Source organism: Gallus gallus, chromosome 1 (assembly GCF_016699485.2).
Source record: "Gallus gallus isolate bGalGal1 chromosome 1, bGalGal1.mat.broiler.GRCg7b, whole genome shotgun sequence".
NCBI classification, from domain to species: Eukaryota; Metazoa; Chordata; class Aves; order Galliformes; family Phasianidae; genus Gallus; species Gallus gallus.
This window is the reverse complement of record NC_052532.1, coordinates 8037668-8059761: the sequence shown is the minus strand read 5'-3', so window position 1 is coordinate 8059761 and position 22094 is coordinate 8037668. Positions and strand designations below refer to the sequence as shown.

General features: G+C 41.5%; 2 protein-coding genes across 4 annotated transcripts; one reads left to right on the top strand and one right to left on the bottom strand.

The window, feature by feature from the left end:
- The first annotated feature begins 3 nt into the window (after positions 1-3).
- DCLRE1C (DNA cross-link repair 1C) lies at positions 4-10614 on the top strand. Of its 3 annotated transcripts, XM_040701740.2 has the most exons (15): positions 4-144; positions 233-284; positions 399-796; positions 1054-1138; positions 2017-2076; positions 2662-2717; positions 2995-3096; positions 3386-3458; positions 3620-3760; positions 4526-4627; positions 5197-5333; positions 5904-5958; positions 6378-6466; positions 7289-7389; positions 8614-9637. In XM_040701740.2, exons 3-15 carry the CDS (start codon positions 498-500, stop codon positions 9594-9596), a joined length of 2283 nt encoding a protein of 760 aa, XP_040557674.1. In that variant the 5' UTR covers positions 4-144; positions 233-284; positions 399-497; the 3' UTR covers positions 9597-9637. The 3 variants fall into 3 exon arrangements, with proteins under 3 accessions (XP_040557674.1, NP_001026765.2, XP_046799133.1); NM_001031594.2 differs by lacking the exon at positions 399-796 and having other exon boundaries at positions 8614-10614; XM_046943177.1 differs by lacking the exons at positions 233-284; positions 399-796.
- A 265-nt stretch (positions 10615-10879) lies between these two features.
- SUV39H2 (suppressor of variegation 3-9 homolog 2) lies at positions 10880-20630 on the bottom strand. The gene is made up of 6 exons (NM_001031370.3): positions 20600-20630; positions 19794-19939; positions 18161-18832; positions 16720-16866; positions 15069-15198; positions 10880-14000 (listed from the first exon to the last, which is right to left on the bottom strand). The coding sequence occupies exons 1-6, from the start codon at positions 20616-20618 to the stop codon at positions 13891-13893; spliced, it is 1224 nt and encodes a 407-aa protein (NP_001026541.1). The 5' UTR covers positions 20619-20630; the 3' UTR covers positions 10880-13890.
- Positions 20631-22094: the final 1464 nt, after the last annotated feature.

Here is a 22094-nt window from a genome sequence, read left to right as displayed (position 1 = left end):
AGAGGTGCGGGCATAACGAGGCGGAAGCGGTCGCCATGAGCCGGTTCGGGGGCCGGCTGCGCGAGTACCCGCAGCTGTCCATCGACCGCTTCGACTACGACAACCTGCGCGCGCGCGCCTACTTCCTGTCGCACTGCCACAAGGGTGAGCCCCCCTCCTTCCCGCCCATCTCTATGGCATCCTCCCCCCCTGCGGCCCTCCCCGCTGTGACCGCTGTGCCGTTTCTCCTCAGATCACATGAAGGGGCTGAGGGCGCCCGCCCTGAGGAGGAGGCTGCAGAGCAGGTACTGAATTCAGTGTAGTTTCAGCGCCTGGGCGTGTTCCTGGGCACTGTTAGCTTTATTGGAGTAGATGTTGCATCTCCTCAAACGCAAGCAAAGAATCTCTTTGATCACCAGGTCTCTTTGTGTACTGTGCAAAAGCCAGAGCTTTGTAGAATCCATTCTGTGTTCTGCTGACTGCAGACTGTCCCAGGTGCCTCATCATAGCATCATTGAATGGCCTGGGTTGAAAAGGACCACACTGATCATCGAGTTTCAACCCCCTGCTATGTGCAGGGTCACCAACCACCACACCAGGCTGCCCAGAGCCACATCCAGCCTGGCCTTGAATGCCTCCAAGGATGGGGCATCCACAGCCTCCTTGGGCAACCTGTTCCAGTGCGTTCCAGGGAAAGCATATGCATCTGGAGCAGACCTTGGTGTGTGTGCAAACAGGCAATGGTATCTACATGTGACCACCTACAACACGCTTGCCTTATGCCTGCACAAAAATACACATGCATAGACACATGTAGGTAAGACTTCGGGTCTGCTGCGTTGAGGAAAAGCTTGCTCTGCATGGTACAGCAGCTCCTGCTGATCCCACTTCAGGTTGGGGCAGCACAGCTACTGCTGCCTTGCTGTTCTGTAGGTCTCTTTGGGTGACAGAGGGTCATGTGTGCATGTTTTGGTGTGCTGGGTACTGATGCATCTTTAGATTGTTCCTTGCCTCTACTTAAAAAGAACACAAATAAAAACACTCATCTTTTTTTTTTTTTTTCCCTTCTTACAGCTTGAAAGTTAAATTATATTGCTCTCCTGTAACTAAGGAATTGCTGTTGACTAACTCGAAATATGCGTTTTGGGAGAATCACATAGTAAGTTTGCTTTTTTTTAATTTTTAAATCCCCAATGGTTTGAATTCTTAGTATAAAATATTTTTTGACATGCATATCTGTGTTTTGGAGCAGTCTGGGAGTCTGACAGTTGTCTGATTGATTAGCATTTTTGTTTGTGGTGGAGAAGCCATGTGTTCCCAGCTTCTGTGGGTACCTGCTGAATGGATCACTTGGAACTGCCCAGAAATATGGGATGGGGTGTTCTGTGAATCCAGTCATGCAGTAAAATCCACTGCTCTGAGCAGGCTGCTCAGCTGAGAAGCTGGAGGTTGGACCTGGAGGGGTGATGACAGGAGTCTTGCACTTTGGCTTTTTCTTGACAAAACAGCTGTATACAAATATGATGGGAGAGGCACAGAGCATGTATGTTGGAGGACTCTGAGTTAGCGTAGGGCATGCCAAAACAGGGAGATTAATTGCCATCTGTAAATTAGTCTCCTCTATACAAGCACAGGCATACTTGCTGCATGCAATTGGTGAGCTCCGCTTCTAGTAGTAGGGAACAGTGAGGAGAAGTTGTGCTGCAGCATGGAGACCTAACCTTGCAAGATCACTGGGACTGGGGAGTTATCTAAAAACAAGGCATGTTATGCCACCAGAGAAGTGTGACTGCTTACTGTTGAGAGTCCAATGTACTTTTTTAAGTGTGCACACATTGATTGAAGTATCTCTGTTCCATTTTTAGAAATCAACCTTTTTATCCACTGGAAATAGAAATGTATGACTTTCTACGGGAAGTCAGCTTAATTTCACTATTTAGATGTAGGCTATTTAGGTATTTACATCATGAAATCTTAGTCAAACGTGAACCACGATGCTCATTAAATCATGTAATGCATTTATTCACTTTGTCATAGGTTGCACTGGAAGTTGAAACTCCTACTCAGATTTCTTTAGTAGATGAAACAACTGGTGAGGTAAGTTACAAAAGAAGAAAAATTGTATGTTTGTAATGGACAGTAAAGTTTATGTGTAACATCAAAAGCGGACAAGCTATTTTAAAATATATGTTATTCCTCTATCCTCCAAAATGTGAAGCCACATGAGTTCTTCTCCACTTTTCTTATTATCAGAGCACTTTTTCTGATAAGGCCTTTCTTCTGTATTAGGGATCTCAAGTTTACGCATACTTTCCATGATTTTTCACCCCATATTTAAGTGTAGAACTTGCAGGTCTGGTAGATCATCTCCAGGCAAATTCCAGAATGTCTTCAGGAAATATCCCAGGATGTTTCTGTGATGTTTGTTTGGTAGGAACCAAAGAAATAGGGCTGTCTTCTGGCTGAATGGCTCTCATCAGGACTGATGTTTAGTCAACTCTTCTGCCATGAAAGGATGGTTGTTGCTCTCCAGGGCTTGCTGGAATGTGAAGAGACTGTCTTTTCATTCAAAGTCTGTGTGAAGTGATGCAAGTGGCTGTGGAGAGTTGCTTTCACTGTGTAAGAGAAAGTACCAGTAGTATTTGTTCCAGTGTGAAAATAATGCTAACCCCTCTGTTGCAGAAAGAAGATATAGAGGTGACACTTCTGCCAGCTGGCCACTGTCCAGGATCGGTCATGTATGTCCTATTCAGTATTCTAAGTGTTTCTGTTGGGAGATTTGGCCTACAAAGTTCTCAATAAATACTATGGCTGTGGATGCAGTGGATAGCTGGGTTATCCCAGACATACTGACTGAATTACTGGGTTTGCCTGAAATTACTCGAGGACAAAATTGAGCCCCATAGTTCTGTTATGCCGTATTCTGCTCACGCAGACATATATGAGCAAAGTAACAAATTGACACTTGACAGTGAATGTTTTTATTGAGTTTGATGGAAGTGTTTCTCTTTGTAGGTTTCTGTTTCAAGGTGAAAATGGCACTGTGCTTTATACAGGGGACTTCAGGCTTGCAAAAGGAGAAGCAGCCAGAATGGAGCTTTTGCATTCAGGGACCAGGTATGAGAAAAAGCACCTGCATTTTAATTCAGTTCCTGGTGAATTTTGTCTATCTGCGGGATTTAGAACGAATAAAAGGTCATACAAATATGGACAATTTGGGGTTATTTCATCTTTTTTTTTTTTTTAAATCAAATATATTTGCAGCAAGGAGTTCAGTTACAAGCTTCTTTTGACTTGTTCTTTATAATAAAGAGGAAGAATTGCATCCTTTTTGAAGAGAGAGGAAGTAGTGTATCTTGGTGCTGCAATGCATCGCTCACTCTGATATTACATTTCTCTCTTTCAGTGTAAAAGACATCCAGAGTGTTTATTTGGACACCACTTTTTGTGATCCTAGATTTTATCATATACCAAGCAGGGTAAGTCTAAATAGGCTGTGAAGGGTCCTAAAGCCACTAATAAATTGATGAGCCTTTTTTTTTAGTTAAGTCTTGAAAATGGGAAGTGGCATTGCCTATCAAATCATAGCATTTACAGATATCTTCTGAGACAAATCACAGTGTTTTTCTACACCTTTCAGGAGGAGTGTTTAAGTGGGATCTTAGAGTTAGTGCGAAGCTGGACCACTCTCAGTCGCTATCATGTTGTGTGGTTGAATTGCAAAGCTGCTTATGGATATGAGTATTTATTCATAAACCTCAGTGAGGAGCTTGGAATCAAGGTAATGCTTCTGTAATTGTTTTAGAACAGATCTTGTGTAATAGAATCATAGAATCACAGAATCACAAGGTTGGAAAGGACCTACAAGATCATCTAGTCCAACCGTCCTCCCATCACCATTGCTACCACAAGCCACTAAACCATATCTCGTAGCTCCTCAACCAGACGCCTCTTGAACACTGCCAGGGACAGCAACTCCACCACCTCCCTGGGCAGCCATTCCAGTGCCTGACCACTCTCTGAGAGAAAAAGTTTTTCCTTATGTCTAATCTAAACCTCCTCTGGTGCAATAATTATGAACTGAACTGGAAATGGCTGTTTAGAGAACTACTGTATGTGAAAGGTGTGCACACCGTGCTTAAAAAAAACTACAGTTGTGCTCAGAAATGAGTTAACTATTTGGTTTCAGTGCGTGTGACATCCACTGGAACATCTAGACTCTCAAAGGCGAAGTTAATCCCCATTTTTCCGCTCAGCGTTTACCTCTCTCCTTTATATCTTGTGAAATTCTTCTCATTTGCACAACAAAAATAGCAGATGTATTCTAATTTTCTCTGATGAATGCTCAGCCCTCGGTAGCACAGGACGTACATTGTACATTCTGTTTGTTCTGTATATCCAAGACACTTCTCCACTTGGATATTTACAAATTACCCATTAATAAATCCCTACTGGCATTTGTTGAGAGCTGAACCACATCTGTGCTCTAGATGCAGTTTGGCAAACATAGTGAGCTAATTAAGAGTAAACTTTGCCTTTTTTTTAGGTGCATGTGAATAAGCTTGATATGTTCAAAAATATGCCAGAAATCCTGTACCATATAACTACAGACCGATACACTCAGATTCATGCCTGTCGACATCCCAAGGTGTGTATCACTTTGGAAAGCCTTTGCTAACCTTGCTATGAAGAACTGATTGTAGATGTTTTGCTGCTATCTTAGAGCAGACTTGGCCCAAATAGTTGCTTGGTGCTGTAGAAAATGAGAATTTTAGCAGCTTAAGGCTTTTTTTTTCCTTTTAATTTGAAAATAGAATAGCTGATGCTAGAAATAGTTGAACTGCATTTTGAAACTTGTTAAATGAAGTAAGACAAACAGCAGACTAAATCAGTCAGGTATTGTTCATTTAAATACATCAAAACCAGCCTGTATGATGCCTCCTTCAGCCATGCATTGCGTGCTCGTAATTTATGGCCTTCCCTTTCCAACATGTCCGAAGCTGAAGGCTGCAGCTTGAAAGAGTGCAGGTAGAACTGTAGATGGCACTTGGGCATTGGTCTCTGAGTTGCTTTGTCAGCTATGAAAACAGAATGCAACAGAGAAGAAATGTTGTTCAAAAGAACTGGAAGTGAAATTTGGTCTGGCTAGACACTGCATGGCTTAATTTCTTGGGGATAATATCAAGATTGGACTTAATTTTGTTTTGCATTTGACAGGACGATGACTACGTTCGAGGGAACAGACTGCCCTGTGGAATCACTTGCCAAAATGGAACTCCCTTGCATGTAATTAGCATCAAACCTTCCACTATGTGGTTTGGAGAAAGGATCAAGAAAACCAATGTAATAGTGAGGTGAGCATTCCTGTGAAGAAAGGTTGGGGGAACTGGGCTTGTTTAGCTTGGAGAAGAGAAGGCTCCGGGGAGACCTCATTGTGGCCTTCCAGTACTTGAAGGGAGCATATGAACAGGAGGGGGAATGGCTGTTTATGAGGGTGGATAGTGCTGGGATAAGGGGGAATGGTTTTAAACTGAGACAGGGGAGGTTTAGGTTGGATATTAGGAGGAAGTTTTTCACCCAGAGGGTGGTGACGCACTGGAACAGGTTGCCCAAGGAGGCTGTGGATGCCCCATCCCTGGAGGCATTCAAGGCCAGGCTGGATGTAGCAGTCTGGTCTGGTGGTTGGCAACCCTGCACATAGCAGGGGGGTTGAAACTCAATGATCATTGTGGTCCTTTTCAACCCAGGCCATTCTATGATTCTATGAGTATTAGGCCATATAGAAATCCATTTTAGGTGTGTGTCTTGCCAGAGTTTTGTGTAACTGAATCTCAGAATGGACTGTTATGGACTAAGTTAATCTTCCCTGTTAAGTGAGCTTGAAAACAAGCTAATTTATATGCCTCTTATTTTTCTTTTTGTAGGACTGGAGAGAGTACATACAGAGCTTGTTTCTCTTTCCACTCTTCATACAGTGAGGTTTGTATACTTGTAGTACTGAGTAGACTGAAAGGGATATTCTCATCTGCAAAAGTAAGGACTCAGAGTCCAGTAGGAAGAATGCAAGGCTGATGAGATCTGCAGTAGTGAGGATGGTGAAGCACTGAATCATGTTCCCAGGGAACTTGCAAGTCATCAGTACTGGTTTGTCAGATGTTTTCTTTCAGAGCTGGTGATTGTCTGTGTAGTTGGCGATACTGTGAGGTGGTTAGGTGAGACTGAATTCTTAGCATCCTTTCAGACCTATGTTATTGTTACACTTTCATAGTGTTTGACTTATGGGTCATATCATTCTTTGTATCAGACAACTGGAGAGTACTTACTGTGTGCAGTTTTTAAGTGGAATTATTAACTGGTGATGCAACTTCTTAAACTGTTTCTCCTCCTCTTCAATTTAGATTATGGATTTTTTGAGCTATATCCGTCCTGTGAACGTGTATCCCAACGTACTACCAGTGGGTGGGTCAGAAGACAAAGTTATGGAAATGTAAGTGACAGTAAGCTGGCTTGTGAGTGAAGGTTACCTAATCCGTGTCCTTGTAAGGATCACAACTTTCCTGAATCCCAGTCTTTCAAGCAGGCCAATGCTTTTTACTTCTAATAATGCAGTTTATTTAATCTATATTCAGCTCTCTACACTTGTTTCTTAGTTACAGCTATATCTATGTACAGAGGCTTTTTTGATAACTGTGTTTGGGTGGCATCTGAATACACATTTATCCCACTTTCTTTATCCATTGACCTATTTCTGCTTGTCAGTACTATTGCTGGGAAGTTTCTAAGAAAGAATTTCTTTGGGCCCTTTGAACTCCCAATCTCTGTGCAAGCACCCATGTACAGTATCACACAGGCCTATAGTCGCACGCTGCTAAAGGTCGTGGCAGCTTAGTTGTGTTATGGAGTAGAATAGTAGAGATATTACTCAATCTGAACAAAATGAGGACTTGTTTCTTTGCTCCTTTTTGTTTTTTTCCTTAATAGGAAAGGAGATACTTTGCAATAATTGAATAAACCTGCAGTCTGATTTTCAACCCTGTCATCTTGTCTCCTCTAAACAAGGGCCTAAAAGATAGTTTCCAAATGCTGTACATGTTAAGGTAAATAAATAAAAACGACAGGTTTTTTTGTTTAGCATTTTAAGCTATCTCAGCTCACCAAAGTGTTAACCTTTTCCCCATCTATTGCTGCATTTGCTTTAACACTTCTGCTGCAGTGCCTGTGAAAGGCGTGAAGCAGCGTCAAACGAGTTACTTTTGTGCCTGAAAATATCCTGCTGAGTTCTCAATAATGATTTCTTCATTTACCTCAGCTTACAGCCGTTATGCAGATCATACAAGAGAAACACAGAACCCAGGTACAAGCCCTTAGGAACACTGAAGAGAGCCTGCAAAAGAAACTTATCTGATACGGGTAAGAAGTGCTGATAGTGGTACTGTCCCTAAATGAAAGTCAGAGACTAGAGGTGCCAAAAGCCATGGTGCTCACTAGTTTGTGTACAAAGCAAGAGAAGAAATACAGCTAGAGAAGAGAAATGTAAACTAAATGAAATCAGGTTTCAGGAGGGTGATAGTAAAGCGCACTTAATTGCAATCTTAAAATGTTCTTAACAGCCTTATATGTTTTTAGAAGCATTCTGTTCCACGATCCTAGACTATCACTAACAAAGCTAGTTTTAAACTTTTCCCTGCATCACATCCTGTGCTGTGGAAGGACAGTGTGGTATTTCAGAAGAATTGGTCCTCTTCATTATCCCGAACAGCTGGCTTTCTAGCACCTAGTATCTTTCTGAAATTATGGTGGTTGCTATATACAGCAGTGGGTGCTACATAAAGCCTCTGAAAACCCACATAACTAGAGGATGACTTTGGGCCTGCTGCATTCTTTTCAGCTGTTTTTGAAGTGCCAGGTATGCAAGGTTGATGTAGTCCTGGCAAAACATGACTGAGGTCTGGGTAAATGAATCTAGATCGGGATCTACTAGCACTGTGTGATCTGCACCATGCATATGAACCTGCCCTACCAGCTTCTAACACTTCCATCTGTTGGCTTTGAGTTAGCCCTTGTTCAAAACATGGAAGAAATGACGTTAGTTCCTTCAGCAACAAGAACTTCATAGTTGTTTGACACTAGAGACCCCTTTATTTCTATGATTAAATTTCTCCTCATTCTAGTAGAAAGAGTTGTGGTTGTTGTGTTTATGTCTAGCAAGCAGAAATAACTTTGCTAATAACATGCAGCCTACTTTCTTTAAGCAGTACCTTTTGCTGATGTATTTCTTTTCCTTTTTTTAACTATCTAATTTGGCAAGTAATGGCTCTGAGGGTTACTGTTTAAGAGGTCTCCTTTACCAATGCAGTCAGTGTTCCAAAAGAATGCTAGAACTTAAGGCCTCCAGTCAATGAAGAAGGCTCTGATGGAATTCAGTAACACTGTGTGTAATGAAAACCAAAATGGTAGAATTAATTGCTGCAGACTGTAAGGCACTAAGGTATTAGGCAAGGCAAGCATGCTCACTAAAGTCCTGCTAAGCTTCCATTGGAGTTAAATAACTTTATGAAATTATTTTTTGTCCAAACTTTGCTCTCAACAAAATTTTCTTAGGTTTGTTTTCCTTTTTTTCAACTTCCTTGACAGATGAAGATGAGCTCTTTGATACAGAATTATCTGCAAGGCCTAAGATTGCAAAATATCAGGGAGAAGAAAGTAAGCCATCCCAAACTGCACAGCCTGAAAATGCTGAAAGAAACATAAATGAGAGCACAGAAAGCTACAGAGCAAACACAGCTTACACCTCTCTCAAGGTAGACTTCGTGGACTGTGAGGAGTCAAACGATGATGATGATGATGACGACGACGACGACAAAGAAGATGATTCTGAAAAAAATACAGCTCAGGTTCTTTCCCATGAGCCAGATGCCAATTCCATAGCAAGTTGCAATGGAATACCTAGCAACCAACAGGAGTCTAACACTGATATCCCTAGCTGGGATATGTTTTTTAAGTGTAACAAAGTAGACGAAAGCTCTGAAAATGAGGACAACTTCCCATCTTCAGCAGATGCTGGTGGGTCCCAGTCACTCTTCAGTGATTCGGATGGAGTGAGTGACTCAACTCACATCTCCTCCCAAAATTCTTCTCAGTCGACACACATATCGGAACAAGGGAGCCAGGGCTGGGATAGCCAAATGGACACTGTTCTCATTACTTCCCAAGAGAGAAATGCTGCTGACTTCAGCTGCTTCAGCAGAGGTGGCAGCAGAACAGCTTTGCTATCGCACGACACCCCCAGGGATAGTCAAGCTGATGACAGTAGGTGGAAACTACTTGGCCAAAATCCTTCCTGTGCTTCTGATGTCATCTGTGACTTGAAAAGCGAAGACTGTGAGAAAGATGCAGAAGCTGGCACTGCTCCAACTCAAGATCTGCTGGTGGAAATAAGTGACAGCTCCAGGACTCCCGATCTAGAACTGAAGAGGGACTCTCAGAGCTCCTCTGACTTCGAAATCCCTTTAACTCCAGATGCTGAAATACCTCAACGAGACAAACTGCACTACTTATATAAGAAGCTAGCAGCAGGTGAGAGCATAATGAGAAAAAACTCTCCTGAAAAGAGGTAGAACTGACTGTATCATGATAATAGTGAAATTTGTTCTTTAAACTTGGTATTCTTCTTCTTTTTATTGCTGTTACTTACATTTATGCTGATCTATGCAATCTTTTGTATTACTATTACAAATAGACTTCTGCAGTCTGTATAACTTCATTGTTCTTTCCATGAAATATTGCAAGAAGTGCTTCTGAAAAGGACTATAAAAGCATTCTACCTCCTAAGGTTTGGTTCTCCGGGGCTGTAGCTAGATAGACAATAGGCCAAACAAAGCTAGAGGTGGAACACTAAATTAAATTTAGTGTTTTCTTCTATCAATCATGAGCTCTAAGAGTTTGCCTTCTACACGTGATCTCAAGCGTTAATACAATACCACATATGTGTAACTGTGGGGGGAAGGATATGGCATCTTCCCCGAGTGACCGTGCAAATACTGAAATGAGCTGCACTTCAGCTTCCTGAAATCCCAGCTTTTCACTGCAGTTATTTTAAAGAACTGCAGAACAGATGAGCCAAGGACAGTGGTGTTTCTGTAAAATGAAACTCATCTTTCTTGAAACCCAGCAGAACTTGTTAGTTAGTTCCTTTGTTTTGGTTTGACATTGCAGCTTTGGGTTTTTGTTACTCAGTCCTTTTAGGAAAAAAGACCCAAACAACAGAAGTAACCTCTGAGTTTCCCACTCCATGAGGCTTAAGGCCTAAATAATTAAAAAGGCTTTCAGTATGACAGCTCTCCACACTGCATGCATCTGTTTTTCTGCTATCTGGAGTGAAATGTAAAAGTTAAATCAGCCAGTATCTTGCTACTGCAGACAGTTGCAGGGCAAAAAATTGCTATAATCTACATACAATTTGAATTATATTCAAATCCATGTGTTTTTTTTTTCCACTGTCACTTTTCCTACTCTCTGTTCCTGGGATTTGTTTAAAGTCCAAAATACAGATCTATCAACTTTTTTTTTTAAGCAGGCTAAAGTGAATGACACTGCTGTTGTATCTACCTCTGAATAAAGTCACAGAGAGCAGAATTCTCTATGTTGGCTTGATTCCTTAACTGTTAGGATAAATTTCAGATCAGGGCTGAGTTTACAGTGTGCTTCAGTAGATGGGAGCCCCACTGATTTATACCAGTTCCAATCTGCCATGAATTGAGTAGGAAACGCATGGTTTCCTCATGACTGCTCAACTCCACTCCTCTCAGTGCTAAAACATCTGTATATAGGACAGCAATAAACTGCACTCTTACAGCTGACAGAGTAAGATGTTTTCTTCCCCAAAAATGACAACAGCAAGAAAAAAAAACTAAATTTAATTTATTTTGTCAAAAACTGTAGGAAGATAGCAATACTAGAGATCACACATTATGAGAAGAAAATGTTCCTGAGCTTACAAACTGCATATGCTAAAGTACACAGTCCTAAGACATACATTAGAAATAACCCAAAGATTGACTTAACTTTGAGATTAAATAAATAGACAATCTTACAGATAATCTTGCAGCATTAGTTCTGCTACCTCAGAAAATAAAACCAACAGAAAAAATAAGCCAGATGATAGAGCACAGGTTACCTGACTCTTAAGAAGTACACATACACAACTGAAGTAGTGGCTGTGATGATGTTAAACAGACCCCCAAGCAAAACAAAGGCAGAAGCTAAGCTGGTTTGGGCTACTTAAGAAATGGAAAATACCTTTCTTCTTCTTTTCCAATTTGGCAATTTCCCCCCTGAACTCATAGAAACAGCAGAAGGAGTTTTAAAAGTGATGCAGTATTCCATTAAGCTCAGTTACGAACTGCAAAAGCAAATGCACTGAATATGTAGATATAAACACTGTTCAGTATTCTAAATTAGAAACTGGATATGTGAATTTACTTCAAATAAATACAAAATACTGTTACCTCCCAGAACATAAATTAAAGGTCCTTTATTTAACACACAAGAGGTAACGTACATATCCTTATAGAACAAGTGTTTGTTACTTCAATGCTGGTGATAACATATACTGCCTTGGGAAAAAGGCAGACACGGAACTCAAGTACAACTGGTAAGACTTTATCTTTGAACGTGTATTTATTTGTGATTTTTAAATCAAAAGAGGGTGATAAACCATTCTGTCAACTTGCACAGCAGAGGCCAGAGAAACCGATGTGGTAAAGAATCTATTTCTTGCTGCAGAACTCTTGCACTCCTGTACCAAGGAAAGGCTGCAGACTGCAGCAGATTCAGGAGCTGGAGATTGCAGATTCCATCCGTGTGGAATGCGTTTCTAAATTGGGCTACATGCAAGAGAAAGCAAACAACTCCAAATGATAGAAGATAATCTAGAGTTTGTTAAAGCTCCACGTTCCACTTCAATAAATAAAAGATTGTTGGAGAAGTGACATTTTATAAATTCACTAGCTTGAGCATTTATCCAAGTGTGTGGATACAGCTGAGCCTCTTCACGTCAAATACTTCTAAACATAAGTAAGTTTCCTGCTACTCACGTAGAACAACAATTTCAACACGTATCTCTTTGTGTTGTAGATTACAAAACTCAGACAGGACTTTCAGTGGCCCACGCTCTTCGCTCCAACTGTGAAACTGATTTCAATGTCTATAAGCATATAAAATGACACTTTCTGCCAAAGAGCTGGATGTTCAGCGCCAATGCAACGGTGCTTCTTAATCAACAGACAACCTGTGTTATCCTCTGAAACACTCTTCTTGGAGTGCTAGGGATTAGCATGAAGTTTAAGGCATTTTCTAACAAATTAAGTAAACCGATATATGCTGGGTACTTGACTTCATTCACCTGAGACAACAGCTGTGCACCTTATAAAGGCAACTAGCTGACCTATGATACATAGCTAGCATCCATTTAGGGAGCAACAACATTCTGCCTGACTGTCAACATTTTGTAAGCAATTATTTGTAAGCAACATGCAAGTTTTACAAGCTTTTTAGCCGTGAGAATAAAGCCCTTCAAATATCCCCAGAGCATGGACCTTGGCTGTTAACTCCACTCATAACCAAACTCAAGTGCTCTTCAGTGTCTTTGAAGTCAAGCAAAACTTAGCACATATTATGAACAGATCAAGACAACCTTAAGGTAATAATAAAATGATTCAAGCAGCTGAAGAACAGTATTCTTCTCAGCCTTTACATTCAAGAACGTGTTACAAATGACTACAGCAAGTGGGTAGCTCAACCCTAGCCTAACTTCACTGAAGTTAATATTTTTGCAACAAGAGAAAAATAGGCCTAATATCTTAAAAATCTGTCACTAGGTTATTAAAAAAAAGTCACAGTATGTAAAAACTTAAGCAAAAAACAACTGTTAATACAAATCAATTCCCAGGCTATTTCTACACCTAACAAGATAACGAAGTATATCTCCAGAACGCATCAGTGTTGATGGGCAATAGGCTGCTTTCCTTAAATTATTTTATTTTCTATTTCCAAACTGTAGCCAGTAATTTTTTTTTCAGGAATGACTGCCAAATTTCTGCAATGAAAATAAAACAGTGTGACCAATAATAATCCAATATTTACAAATTCTGTGCAGAAATGAAGACCTCCTACAGAATCTGAACTGAAAGTCAGAACGTAATGATTTGAGAAATCATTCATAAAGCTTCTAAACAACACATCAGCTAAAGGTGTTTAAGACCCCCAGACTCAACTAATACTGATGACTTTACTTGTGTGGAATTCAATGGAGCTTTCACAATTTGCATTCCTCTCAGCCTTCTTCTAGACGTGGTCCGATGCCTCTCATCATGGTGCCATAAATGTTATTGCTTCTCTCTCTCTCTCTCTCTCTCTGAGCCTTTGTTTTACACACCACCACAAAAAAAAAAAAAAAAAAAAAAAGAAAAAAGGGAAGCAAAAAAAACCCAAAGGAACTGTCTGCTATGATTTAGGACTCAAATTGAATGCCTTCTAATACCTTCTTTCCAAGGTACAGAAAATATGCAACACCACTTTATCCCACTGAAATCAGCTCCTAAAAGGCCTACCACTGCGAGCTTACATTTAATATTCAAATCAAGGTACATTTTCAAGAGTTTTCTTACCATATACTTTACTGCTTCCTAAGTAACAATGATAGAAAAATTAAATTTTAATCCACATTATCAGTTTCAACCTGAAACACTAGATCTCTTTCTTTGGCCAATGCCATTTCAATTACAAACATAACGTCTTGTTTTTGTTTTATTTCTTTACATAAGCTGTAAGAATAATATATGTATGAAAGAAGAGTCTCCTTAAAACTCTTTCAGAAGAGAACCAAGTATTTGTGACTTTGGGGACTCAAATTCAGTTGAGATAACCTCTGCAACACACAGCTCCACATTTACAGACTGTTCTGATCCTCTTTCTGGATGAGCTCAGACCATCAGCAGAGTCTGAAGTCAGATCTATTGAACCTGTGACACAGATAAACACAAATAAGGACATTTTAATGGAAAGACTGAAACTGAGCTAGGAATTCAAGAGAGACAAATGGCTTCAAAAAGCTTTCTACCATGCCAGCACTTAAAAGGACTGTGTGTGAAGCTATGCTGAATTCTATCAACACCCATATTACAACTGCTTATCCAACACTTGTCACACATGTCAGCATCCAAAGCTCAATGAACTCAGTCCCCTTAGGCTCAAGCCTGTAGGCATACTGGTCAGTTGAGACTGCAGTCTGCCTTGAACATCAGTATCACAGACATCACAAAAGAAAAGGGAGGTTTAAAAGAGATTTCGATAAGAGAACTTGGTCAGTATTGAAAGTGAGCTTCTGCAAGAATGTGGTACAGCTCTGGAGCATAAAGATACTTCTTTGGAAATTAATTAGCTGGGAAAACAATAAGTTGTGGCTTAGTGGTTTGCAAGCATGCAAAGCTTGATACGGAGAACACCACTGCTAACCAGATTCAAATGTCTCATACTGTATTGGGGGAAGAAAAAAAAAAGCAATTCCTGAATGGAAAGTCAATTATCAAAGAAACTGGTAATATTTTACCAAGAACATTTCTTCCTGAAGTCTCTGCATAACAATCACTATATGCAGCTATGGTACCTTGCATCACTCAGCTGTTACAACTGCCTTCATAACTGTCACTAGCAGTTGCTTCTACGGAGCTTCTTTAAAAAGTGGATTACCTGAAACGCCAGCTTCAATAAAGGGAAGCTTTTCTGAATGTCTCCAAATATGTTTTTTGTCTTGCCCATTATTTTGAGCAGCCCTGTGACAAATCTTTAAAGCAAGCTACCTTGTCAGAGGTTCCAACCACAACCCCTTGCTCTGAACCAAGAGTGCTGAAGGAAGTAATGCACTAAAGGTGCATACAAAGCTTCTGGCTGTGTGCTGTCTGTGCTCTCAGTGAGGGACATCTGTTCTAGTGAGATGCAATGCCTGACCTAAAACACTGACATTTGTCAGACTGCAACAAAATTAGCCAGTGCCCCCTGCTTCCCTCAAGAGCAACATAAAACCTGCAGACCTTTCATCTGGTAGTCAAAGGTCAGCTCTTCTCCAGCCTTGATGGTTCTTGTGGAAAACAGTGCTATTCGCGGAAGACGCAGGTCAAGGTTATCGATGAATACATTGAAGACTTGAAGATTTGGATCACACTGTGAAGTAAAAATTAATGTAGTTTCTGTTAAAAAAATGCACAGTAAATGGCACTCAAGTATTCAGGAGAGGGAGAAATGGTTCTTAGTGACAGGAGTCTAGAAATCAAGTCATCAATCTTCTGAAATCAACAGTTCCGAAATAGCATTAAAGGAGAACATTCAGAGCTTAAAGCAGAGCTCTTTCAAGAAGGCAACCTGCACAGAGTACAAAGACTATTAATATGTAACAGCCTATGTAAAATAATGGTAACTCCAAAATATGGCAACAAAAAAGGCAAAGGTTAAGATCTACCTATTCAGTCCACAGAAATAATTAATAAACTAATAATAATAGCAATAATAAGCTGAAAGAAAAATAACCAAGCACCTTAAGACACACAAACATAAATGCAGAATAATGAGTGTAAACATTGCTTCTAGGCCAGAAATAATATTCTCATACTGTAGGTAACTATTTTTAATTGCTAATCTCAGCTTTGAACGATCCGTTACAGGCAGAAGTGGTGTCAGGCAAACTAAGCATGAGCTATAAGCTGCTTTCTCGTTTTTGACAGATGACGTTTCAGAAGTCAGTAGTCACTAAAACACTTGTTAAATTGCATGTGTGCTTTTTAAAAGAAACACATATCCCATGTTATGAAGCCAAACTTGAAGTTAGACTTAACTTTGTAAATGCAAGTATATTTCATCTCCATTTTCACAAGTGAAGAGCAGGCTGTACCTACAACTCTTCATGCTTTTCCCCCACAAGCCTGTATGAAATACCAATGATGTCATCAGCTCACAGATCTGAAGATGTGAGCGTACTGCATTTGTAGAACAGAGACTGCATACATCAGGAACAAGCAGATCATTGTTGAACTGAACATCATTATAATTTATTTACAAATGTAGTTCAGGTTTCATGTTTTATGTACGTCAGATCAACAGCAAATAAAACACAACAAAAAAATTCCTGTTTAAAATCCACTTTTACGTTCCCTGACAAGTTTACATTTCATCCTGAGAAGGAAGAAAAGGTGCTCACACAAGAGAAGTACCAAAGAATGCAGAGGAATTTTTCTTTTTTCCAGCTACTCATGTTTGACAGATGACATTTCACGTCCCTAAAATCCTGCTCTGCTGCAAAACAACGCAGCAGTTCCACCATCTGACTCAACACATGAGAAATTCTTAATCAAATTAGTCAGATGTCTTTCAGTTACTCCATCAAACCAACCAACCAACCCTGTTTTGGTTGTCTAGAACCAGCAGATTCAGTGACTACCCAACAACCACCAGATGCCCACTTTGTGCAGCCTTACGTTCCCAGATTTTGTATGTACTCTCACTGTGAGTAAAAGTAAGTATTGCATTCTGTTCATTACACTGTGCTGTCTAACTGCCTGGACTGCGACAGCATGAAAAACTTCAGAAAGAATTGTGAATACAATATGGAAATATTTGCAGTAGGAGAAGATATTTCTGGCCCAATTAGGATAATTCTCTAAGTACTTAGGATATAAACCAAGGTCTTACACTGTGATTCACAAAGTGGGACACGTTTCCATATCGAGCTGCATCTACTGTAAACTCATCTGAGTCATAGTCCAAATCAAACAAGTACGTATTTCCCTGGTTGTCATAGAATTGGCCTCGTCTCTCTGCTTCCTCACTTGTAATCACCTACAAAAAGATAAAAACAAAGAGAAACCTGCATCATATTATTAACTATTACTAATTTAAAATAAAAATAGAAATCACGAGTTAGAAAAAATTTGCTTAGGAAAAATACCGTATTTGTGTTTTTTTTTCCCACGTTGAAACAGTATTCTGTATATCACGAATGAAGAATACACGGATAGAGCTAAATTAATTAATGGGTGACTAAAGCTTCTTTGGATGTAACTCGTCTACGGCTGATGCACAGCACTGCTGACTGAGGAAAAAATAAAAATATCATCACCCGAGTTCAGTATTTTGATGCTGGTAAATGCTAACCAGAGGTGGAAATCCAGAGGATCCCCAAAGGAGCAGAAGCACTACAGCAATGTTTGACAGCAGCCACAGCTTTAAAAACTTTGTCTGCAGCCCACTACATTAGAAGTATTCCGTGGTGCTCAATCAGCAAAGAAATCACAATTTGGCAGCAGCACAGATACAAAAAGTAATAGAATTTGAGGGGAAAAATGGATTTTTTCTGACAGGCCACATCTTTGCCTTAAGCAACGAAGTTCTGCAATCACACCAGCCTCCTGCATGTTTACAGGAATTGATTCAAAGGGTACAAACCCGACAAGTTAGAAGATCTGGGGCAGGAAGCATGGAGGTAATACAGTGAAGACCATAAACATTGTAGCAGCATTATTTTGAGTTATCGTATTAGCAAAGCAGATACGTGGCAGAAACGCAGCAGACAGGATTGGAGAGGCTGCCAGGAGCAGCTGATGCAAAGGGCCCGGAAGCATAACAGAGGCTGAACCAGGTAACATAAAGTAATATCAAATCTCAAGAGGAACTCAAGCTCTGTATTTTACAGCATTAAAGTTCTGTTCTGAAATACCATGAGACAGGCTATGCAGATAGAACAGAAACGGGACTGACAGACTGGGTGCAGAATTTGGTAACAACCGTGCCTGGGGAACAGCAAGAACTACAATAAAGATATGGAAAGAATGAAGAATACGACTGCCAAGAAAGAAAAGGAGGATCCATTTTTAGAAATGCTGATATTTTGAAATAATTATCAAAAATACTTATTTACTGACACAAAAGATGTATTCTCTTTGTATCCAGCCTCTGGAATGCAGGATATGTTGGACAATATAATTTTACTGCCAGCACAAATGTCTATTCAGTGTATTCTTCCACTCAAAAGTACACTTATACAGCTGAAGTCAGGAAGTGATGAAACTGAAAGCTCACCAAGATTTTCTCCTGTTTTGTCCTTCAAAATAATCCACATGAGATAAATACATACCTCTCCAACATACTCCATCACAAAACTGTTGGTCTTAATTTTCTGGAGGGTTTTCACTCCCCAGCCTCGGCCGTTGTTAGTTCTGAAGATGCAAAGAGAATATTGTGTACCTTTCTGTACTATCCTATTAGGGCAGTCAGGACCACACCTGCAAAATGAATTGCATTCATAGATGGGCAAGCCAGGCTGGATTTTCAGCTTCTTTTGTTTATTGTAAGCCAAAATAAAACCAGCTTCCTTTGGACAGCACTTCTCAGCAGGGCAGTCTGAGCATTCACAGCCAGTTGTTATTCCATTTATTACATTTATCCCCGGAGCAGGCTTATACTCGTTAATGTAATAGAAGTCTATAGGAGGACCTTCAAGATCCACAGTGTTTTCTACCAGAATCATTCCTTTATGATTCTTTTTCCTGTTGAGTTCTTCTTTCCATCTCTGCAGAGCTATTCTTTGTTTAGCCTTCTTCACAATGTAATCTGCAACTGCAGGTTTCAAAGCTTTAACACTGTTTCTCACTTTCAGTGCTCTGCCTTCTTTCATCCGAGATAAGTATTCATCCTTGTCACTAAGAAAGTTTTCAAGAAGTTTTGGGCATTTCAGATTTTTCTGAGGTTCCCAAGTATTTGAAGATTCTGGCCATCCTTTCCATTTCACAAGATAGTATTCCTTGCCCTTTAAATACAGAAACAGATAACAGATTTAGCCATGGTTTCAATTCACCAAAATACAACATCACAGAGTGCTAGAGTTAAGAAACAGCGTATGGTACAGAAAGGTCTTGATGTCCACATAACAATTAGAACTGGGACAAAAGGAAAAATCAACTTTTCTGTTTGCAAGTTAATTTATAGCACAATTTTGTACACTTTACGTATCAGCTCAAGGGGCACAGAAATACACATCTGTGAAGATCTCAGATCACAAATGGTTGAGCAGGGGGATGCTAATGTCTTAAAGCAGTTAAGTAAATTATACTATCTGGCTGTATGACTTACGTGCATAGGAAGAATATAGTTGTATCACACAAAAAAACCAACAACAAATCCTAAACTTACCTAACACCTAACAAACACTGTTTGTCCTATATCAACGGTGCTCCTAAAGAAGCAACCTGTTCAAAATGCTTAATACTGTATTTAGAATCAAGAAGCACGTGCTTGATATTCATTTTACAAGGGCCAACTGTAATAACTGTAACAAGGTCAAATCCTGGTGCTGAATTTCAATGGCAAGACCAAGCCATAGGAATCCAGTTGCAGCACACGGCCCTAACTTTTCAAACAGACTACAACATTGCAGAGAAAAATATACACAGTTAGCTGCAAACAGAGAAGCATCATAATACATAACAAGTTGCAACCTAAAAGCGTTTTGCTTTACTTCTAGATATAACGTGAAACATTTTATATTCCAAAATCTCCATCATTTCAGGAAAAAAAAAGGCTTCCTTCAGCACACTGAACGTGCTCAGCTACACCACCTTCTGCTTGCAAAGTTCAGAAGGTATTTTGTTTGGTGTCATCAACAGCCTTGTACTGGCAGCCTGCTGCTTTACATCATGAGCACAGCTACCTCAGTCTGGCTTCCAAATTTCAGCTGAAAGAGCGATCAGGTCGGTCTGTGTTTCTCTTACCTCTTCTACCTTGTAGTCACACAAATATTCCACCTCATAACTCTTTAGACTCTTGTTGGTGATTCCAATGGATTTACATCTCAGATTTTCCTTCCTACATAATTCTTGGAGGGTCTCATGTGAAGCCAGACATGGCACATACCAAGCTACAATAAGAAAATCGGTAAAGAGTCCTATTTAACGTCTCGGCTGAACGGAAACCATCCCGCACCTGGTTCGCCTCACCCCGAAGTCCCCACGTTACCGCTGCAGCAGCAGCCCGCGAGCCTCGTGCGCAACCACACGTCTCACACCGAGCGCTCCTCTAAGGGGCAAAGCCAAACACAACGGCTCCCTCCCTGAGCCTTCCTCGGGCACGGATGTATGCATACTGATACATAAAAGCAACCCTGCCGGAGGGCAGACACCGCAGCACCAGACTTCTGCAAATGGAAACCGCACGAGGAACGGAACGGGATAACAACTCCCATGTAATAGAAGCACCCCAGAGGGCGAGCGGGCAGGGAAGGATTAGGCCTTACCCCGGCCGCCCCTCGCGCACCGCGTCTTCACCTCAGGCGCCCCCCCACCCCAGCCCGCCCCGGGGAGCGCGCGAGGCCCCCGGCCGTCCCTCAGCGCCGCAGCGCGAGCGGGCGGCGGTAACGGTCCCGCGGAGCTCGGCGGCGGCAGTGGCGGCCTCCCCTCGCGCTCCCACTCGGCCCGCCCAGCGCGAGAAGGGAGGGGAGATCGGCGCGAGGCGCCGCAAGTGGCACCGTCCCCATCCCGTGCCGCGGCCCAAACCGCCGCCGCCGCCGCCGCGCCCTCACCTCCTCGCCAGCCCTCCATCTTGGAGGGGCCGCGCAGGGCCGCAGGCGGCGGGAGAGGGGGAGGGGGGAAGGGCGGCGCTATGGTAACGGCCGCCTCCCGGCGCCCGCGCGGCTGTTCCTCACAGAGTGGCGGGCTGCTCGTCCGTCGGTTGTGATTTCGGCCCTTTTCTTCGGCCCCCGGTGGTATCTTCACGCTCGATGGGATTGTTTTCTGGTTGTGAGCCAGCCAGTGAAAAACTGAGACCCCGGTAAACTGACCCCCGTGCCCATAGTGCTAAGAAACCACTTTCACTCAGCTTTAAGGGCAGCCGGGCACCTCTCGCCGTCCTGCACTGAAGGCAGCAGCAAGGGCCGTGCCGGCTTTGCGCCTGTGCAGGAAGGAAAGCGGCAAGAAAAAATAACAAAACAAAACAAACAAACAAACAAAAACACCAAAACCTTAAGTAAATGATACCGAACTATCAGTAGTATCATACATTTCAAGTGGCTAAAAGGCACTTTTACATTAAGTTTGCTGTTCTACCCTGTGCCAGGTAGAACAAGCCTCGTGCGTCTACTCTTTGTTTACAGCCCTGCTTCAGCAGCAGCACACGGGCCGAGTGACAAAAGGCCTCCAAAGGCAGCCAGGAGGCCCTGCTCCCACACTGCCCCAACCCAATTTAGAGAGTCACAGAGAAAGATTACAGACACTTTAAACAAACGAAAGCGTTCCCTCATCACGATATGCTTCTCAGAAGAGCTGCTCGCAGCTCAAAATAGCTTTCAACTCAATCCAAAACCCCATAAGCCCCACCAAGATGTACTGTTACGCACAATAAAACTTAAAGCCCTTAGGAACATTCGGCCACTAGCTGGTGCTCATCAGCCTGGTAGAAATCCCAGAGAAGAAAGGTGCAACGGTACTAGGATGAGGGACAGTGCTGTCGCGACAGAACCAGGCTTTGGGTTTTCCAAGACTCCTTTTAAAAGAAAATCATCTTTAATAGGAGATGAACTGCCGTGTCACTCACCTTTAAAAGAGCAGAGGCAGGGGTAGGGGAGGCAGAACTTGGAGTACTTTGGCCACAAGCATTCTAAATTCAAAGCCATGTTTAGTCTGGTAAGCCAGACAACACACAGAGATTTGTTTGGAATGCAGAGATTTCCATCTATATAAAATTGCTTTTGTAAGATAGAAAGAATATTAAAACATACAGCCTGCAAGCAGGTAATAGAGGAGCATGAGACAAAATCTTGAAGTCTGTAGGAAAGCAATAACTGAATCCAAGTTGCTTGAAGTCCAGACTGGCATTCCTTTCTAGTATCTATTGATGCCTGTGTTTCTGAGCAACTACTTGGTCACTTTCGACTATGGGGCTGTAAGGGCTGAACTGCAGCCTCTCTCTGCATTAGACTGAGACCTGCAAAGCCTGTAACTATACTTGCCCATCCCACTTTCTTTTCATTATTCCTCTGCCCTGAATTAAGAACATCAGTTGATATCCAAACATATAGT

What these genes read in the sequence shown, in the direction of transcription:
- DCLRE1C (XM_040701740.2), top strand. Translation starts at nt 498, where the DNA reads ATGGCCTGGGTTGAAAAGGACCACACTGATCATCGAGTTTCAACCCCC. An exon ending in TAGATGAAACAACTGGTGAG is followed by an intron (nt 2,077 to 2,661) that starts GTAAGTTACAAA and finishes CCTCTGTTGCAG; the next exon opens with AAAGAAGATATAGAGGTGAC. An exon ending in AAGAAACTTATCTGATACGG is followed by an intron (nt 7,390 to 8,613) that starts GTAAGAAGTGCT and finishes CTTCCTTGACAG; the next exon opens with ATGAAGATGAGCTCTTTGAT.
- SUV39H2 (NM_001031370.3), bottom strand. An exon ending in GTGACTACAAGGTAGAAGAG is followed by an intron (nt 18,833 to 19,793) that starts GTAAGAGAAACA and finishes CTGTATTTAAAG; the next exon opens with GGCAAGGAATACTATCTTGT. An exon ending in CCCACTTTGTGAATCACAGT is followed by an intron (nt 15,199 to 16,719) that starts GTAAGACCTTGG and finishes TTTACTTCACAG; the next exon opens with TGTGATCCAAATCTTCAAGT.